Source organism: Blastomyces gilchristii, assembly GCF_000003855.2.
Source record: "Blastomyces gilchristii SLH14081 genomic scaffold supercont1.2, whole genome shotgun sequence".
Classification (NCBI taxonomy): Eukaryota; Fungi; Ascomycota; class Eurotiomycetes; order Onygenales; family Ajellomycetaceae; genus Blastomyces; species Blastomyces gilchristii.
The window spans coordinates 6990805-6996699 of record NW_003101681.1 but is presented as its reverse complement, the minus strand read 5'-3'; the positions used below and the strand labels follow the sequence as shown (position 1 = coordinate 6996699).

At 32.5% G+C, this 5895-nt stretch overlaps 1 protein-coding gene across 1 annotated transcript; it reads right to left on the bottom strand.

Annotated features, from left to right (window-relative positions):
• Positions 1-2831: 2831 nt before the first annotated feature.
• BDBG_01658 (uncharacterized protein) lies at positions 2832-3266 on the bottom strand (the record flags this gene model as incomplete). The annotated part of the gene is made up of 1 exon (XM_031720428.1): positions 2832-3266. One exon carries the CDS (start codon positions 3264-3266, stop codon positions 2832-2834), a length of 435 nt encoding a protein of 144 aa, XP_031576610.1.
• Between the last annotated feature and the right edge of the window lie 2629 nt (positions 3267-5895).

Genomic DNA, 5895 nt, shown 5'->3' with positions numbered 1-5895 from the left:
CTTCTAATATTTGATATGAAGATTGTATGCTTGGAACTCTGAGATTCAACATGCTAAGTATTTTAAAGGTTTTATCATTAATTATAGATAGATGAGGCTTTTGTGATCTGTGATCACTGTTGTTATATGCCTGTTGTCAATATATCTATCTCACAACACCAGCACATGCTTGATTGCTAGCAATTCCTTTTCATGCACTGAGTAATTGAGCTTGACATCTGATAGTTTCCTATCATTGTACACCATCAGGTGCAGCTTGCTGTTCTTGCTTATCTGTAAAAGAGCATCTCTGATAGCTCATTCAGATGCATTCATCTCAATGTAGAAAGGTTTATTATGATCTGATTAAATTAGCACTGAGAATGTTGTTACACATTCTCTCAGTGTGAGAAAAGCCTCTTCACACACAGTATTTCAGATAATTAAATGAAACTTCTTCTTTCACAGATTTATATCTATTTCTCTTAAGAGATCTGAGAGTGATGCAGATATTCATGCAAAATCCTTGATGAATCTGTGAGAGTATGAGATTAACTCAAGAAACTGTTGTATATGATGTATGTTTCTCAGCCGCGGCCAATTCACAATGACATTCAATTTCTCCAGAATAGAGTGTATACAGTCATCACTCACTACATATTCTATGAACTTCAACTCTTCTATTTCAAACACACACTTGATTGATTTAATATAGAGCTTATGCTCTGTCAGAGTTGTAAGCACTTCATTAAAATGCTTCAGATATTCATCATATGAGTTTGAAAAGACTAGAATATTATTGAGATATACAAGGCATGAGGTTTCATTCTGTTTATGAAGAATTGTATTCATCATTGTTTAAAAGATGATAGATGCATTTGTCAGACTGAATGATATTATCAGGAATTTGAACTTCTCTCATTGCATATTAAACACAGTTTGTGAGACTGACAGTTCATCTACACAGATCTGCCAGTATTCTGAGAGAAGATTAATCTTTGATAGATATCAGGTGTTTTCAACTGTATTCAACTGTTGTTGAATTCATGACAGTGAATATTCATTCTTGATTGTAAGCTTGTTAAGTGCTTAGTAATTAATACACATCTGCTACTCTTCACTCATCTTTTTTATGAATAGAACTGGAAAGTCCCACGCGCTTGATGAGGGTTGTATAAGACCACATTCTAGAAGGTCAGTGATCTGACACTTCTGTTCTTTGAGATGTATTTGTGACAGAGAATATGCATTCTGATTGACTGGTTTTACATCTCTCATGTCAATCTCATGTATGAATCCTCAGTCCGGCGGCAATTCTGATGAAAGATCTGTTTAAAAGATCTTTTCATGCTTCTTCAGAAGCTTCTTCATATGCTTGTCCTTCTGTATATTCTTTATCTTGATTTTCTTCACTTTCAGATCCTGTATGACATACAGAATGCTTTCAGATGAGGTCTTGTAAATTATTCTCTTTGCTTATTGATACATAAGCAGATTTAACTCTTCTATATCAGAGATGTGAAATGTCCTTCTCATATCAGTTGATAGAATTGTATGAATCATTTTCTTTCTATCAGTTAACTGCATATGACATGTCTGTCATTGAATCTGCAGATTGAATCTTTGAAATCAATTGAGTCTGAGAATAAGGTTGTATTTCATATTCTGCAGCTCTCACGCTCAAATATAGCAAGATTATTCTTCAAAGTGCAAGGAAACTCTTACTCTTGCAGATGATATCAAATATCAGTTATCAGATAATCTTATACATCAGGGATTCTTCACTCAGCAGACCTCTTTCAATCTTTAAATCATATAATCACTAATATATTATGTAGAAGCTTCTGTATTCACTAACACTTTTGCAGTCATCTCTCAATTCTTACTCAAGTGCTCTCTATACATTAACATTTCAGGCCTCAAGACATTGAAATGAATGTTCACTTCATCATTCTCATCTGCATCTCATTTGAGAGTCTGCTTCTTCTTTGCATTTGCAGGATTCAGAGAGTCATCTAACACAGGCATCTCTTTCACTTTGAAGACTTTTCATAGAATATCAGTGAGTGTCTCTGAACTCACTGATTCTGCTAGTTTTTTAACTCTCTTACTTCTCTTGACTGTGCACACTGAATGCAATCTTTTACATCATGATTTTAGCATTCACAGTTGAAGCAAGCTTGATGCTTTCAATATCAAGATTTTCACTCAGAGAATCTCTTTTTCAGAGGATTCAGTGCTTTAGTGATGACATTCAGATCTAGATTCATTATGTCTGAGTGTGTGACTTGTGTCATAGAAGTCTGATTATCTGTTCTCTGCTGAGATATACTCAATTACAGTATTTTCTATCACAATTGACTTACTTATTCCTGTATAATAAGAATGTTGTATGCTTCTTTCACTGTGCCTGACTGTAAGGTTAAGCATTTTCATTTCACTATCAACTCAGATGTAAGATTATGAATGAAGATCTGTAAACAGAAAGATGTTAAAAGCTCTTCATTCAATATAAGATAGTGTAAGCTGAAGTGTGTGAAGTATAATATAAGATTGCTCACTTGTCTACACTCAGTGAAGTGTTTATAACACTTATCTCATGCATTCACTTTCTCAAAGTTGTGCAAGATTCACTTGAAAAACTCATTTCATATTCATGAAAATGAATATCACTTCAGGTCTGTGAGATTTATCTTTTTATCAGTCATTCATAATAACTTCACTTTTCTGTGTAGAAACATGACAGATCTTAAGACTTATTGAAATTCTGTTAACTGTCTGTCTGTGAGTTCATATTCAATTCAATAATATGATTGCATCTGACTTAGTCAGCTGATTACAGCATCATTTTTTCAGTTATCATTGAAGCTTAATGACTTCAGCAGATCTCTCAGCTTGATATATTTCATACTCAGATTCTCATTCTGCACAGCAGTCTCTGATGATGTGTATACTTCTGAAGAGATTATGAATGATTGTGATGAGATCTTCAGGTTCAGTGTAGTTACCTGTCTGTGTAAACATTCAATCTTCTGCTGCAGGCCTAAGATCTGGTTTTCTCTATTCTTATTGATAGTGATGATTGCATCAGCAAAGCTCTTCATAGTGAATGCTTGATCTGCAGTGAATGTCAATTGTTGTTTGACTTTCATCTCAGCCTGCCACTGCATACACAAGGCCTTGATCTTGTTTAGAATTCTTGTATATGTACAGAGCTTTGATTTCAGTTCAGCAGTTTCAGCTGCTTTTCTTACTGCTTTGAGTAAATCCTCTGAGAGGTTCTGCATATCTTCCAGTTCAGATAGCAGAGAAGAGTGTTATTTATATCAGCTAGAAGAGATATTCATTTCAGTGATTGATTTCTGATTAATTGTACAATGTCTATCATTATATCACTATATTGTTATATAATTTCTATTATCATTATACAACTCTGGTGATGATCACTTCCTCTTTTATCTCTTTGAGTGAAGAGCAGTCTTCTTTGAATCTGATTCACTGCTCTCATCTCTTTTCTCACATCTCATCTATTTGCATACATGGCATTCATCTGAGCATGGAGTTTTTTCTCAATAAGCAAAGCAGCATCAATCAGATGCTCTTTCACTCACTGCTCTTTATATGCTATCTTTTTAAGATGTTCTAGGATCACACTGACATGATAACTATGAATTGCTTTGTAGATGAAATTATCATGCTCTGAAGAAGTCTGCACTTCTCACCAGTTTTTAGACATGCTATCAGATGTGATTCAAAGATTGCTTAAGCCAGTGTACAATTACAGGCGTACACCGGCTTCTTATATATTGTAATATTATACACTAATTATAATTAGCAGCCGCTATGGCCCCTTTACACTTGTACGCGTACGCTAGTAGTTCGGACGCGGCCGCGTTATTATCCGACGGTTGTACGTTCTTCCGAACCACACAAAAAACTTATTTAAAGAGAATTTTGAAAGTAATTTGAAGAAGCTGTAAAGACAATCTTTGTTAGAGCAGATATCAATCAAATTCAATTTTAATATGAATAAAACTGAGTTAATTCACTTTCTTTTCTGAGATTCAATGAGAAAGAACTATCTCTAACTCTTTTAAATAGAGAGATTAAACCCAGTGTAAATGTTCAAATGATTAGAAGTATGATTAAACTTTAAGTTGAATTTTAAATATCACATTCAACAAAGAACTGTCAAGACAGAAAGACTATTGAATAACATAATCAGACTATCAAATACAGAGAGAGGTCTATTCTTCCAGGCTATGAGACAGTTATATATAGCCTGTATTACATCAGTAGCTGATTATGAAGTTTAAGTTTAATAGAATAATCAAGGGAATTTCACTGAACTCTTTCAAAGTCTGTAAAACAGAGCCTTAAGAAGAATTCTGAAAGCATTCAAATCATCTTCTATTAAAGTAATGGAAATTGAAGCTTCACTTTCTTCTCCTGCTATTAGATTTGAAAAGGCCTGTATAAACTATGCTCTGAGAGTTGTAAAGATGAGCTTAAATCATATAATCAGAGAAAGAGTCTCTTCTTTATTTTCATTAATTAACTCTGGCAATGAACTAAATTGGAATAGATTTCTTGATTGAAATGAAAATAATTCTTCAAAGAAAATGCCTTCTCAACTGTACAGACTATGCTCTCTGATTAAAAATCAATTTTCTTCTTTAAATATTGAAAAAGTTGATCATGAGAAGTTATCTCCCTGAAGAGAAAAGCTTGAATCTCTTATAAACTTACAAATAAGTGAACTATCAAAAGAGAAAGAATGTGAACAGCATTTGAAGAGAATTTCTATAATCAATATAAAAGACTCTATTCTGATTTATTCAGATGACTCAAAAAATGAGAACTTGAATAGATTAGACACAGACATTGCTTATACTGAAGATAATATCAATTTTATCTCAGATTTCTGAAATCTAGGCTCTGAATGTGAAGTCTTTGATGCTGAACTATTTGTAATAGTGAAAGATTTCAAACTCATTGAAATGAAATCTCATAAAAGAGGAAATTGTTTGAAAGAGATATGAATATTCTCTGATAGTCAAGCTGCTTTAAAGAGACTTAGAAATAGTCAGATTCATAATGATCAAATGAATCTTGAACTGATCTTAAACTCTATTTTGAAAATTCAAAAGAGAAGAATATCAAAGCTGATAATTCATCTGCACTAAGTTCCTGCTCATATGAATATTCATGACAATGAATTGACTGATTCAGCTGTAAAAAAGAGTGCAGAATTAAGCAGATCTATTCAAAAAATTATGTCCTGATCTTTTATAAAGAGAAAAATAAAAGAATCTTGTTTAAACATGTGGAATGAAAGCTGACAGAAACAAAAGAAGAGTATACATTATTCAAGATTTGAAACAAAACCCAAGTGAAAATCTTGTTCAATTAAATGTAAAAAGAAAATATTCTCATCTATAATACAGCTGCAACTAGGACATGGCTATTTCAAATCTTATATATAAAGATTTGATGATAGATTTGACTCAATAGAATGCTCATTCTGTAATACAAATGAGAATCCTGAGTATATTGTAATGTACTCTGTATTATACAATAGTCTCAGAGCCAGATTGAAAGAGAAGTATGATCTAAATCAATTAAATATAAGATTCTTATTCTCAACTGAGACAGGAATTAAATACTTAATAGACTTTCTATCAGAAACTCAAGCAGCTATAAGAAAATGACTAAATTCAGAATTATCTGAATATGAAGAGGAGGAAATCAATCAGATATAGTCTGTTAAAACAGCTATATACTATCTTTTAATAATTTGTTTTGTTACAGTCTTTCTTTATTTTATCTTTTCCTTTTAATTTCTTTCTGTCTATCTATTTAATGTGTCTATCTTTAAGACTGTGTTCTCTTTTCCTTTGTCATGATATTGTCAAA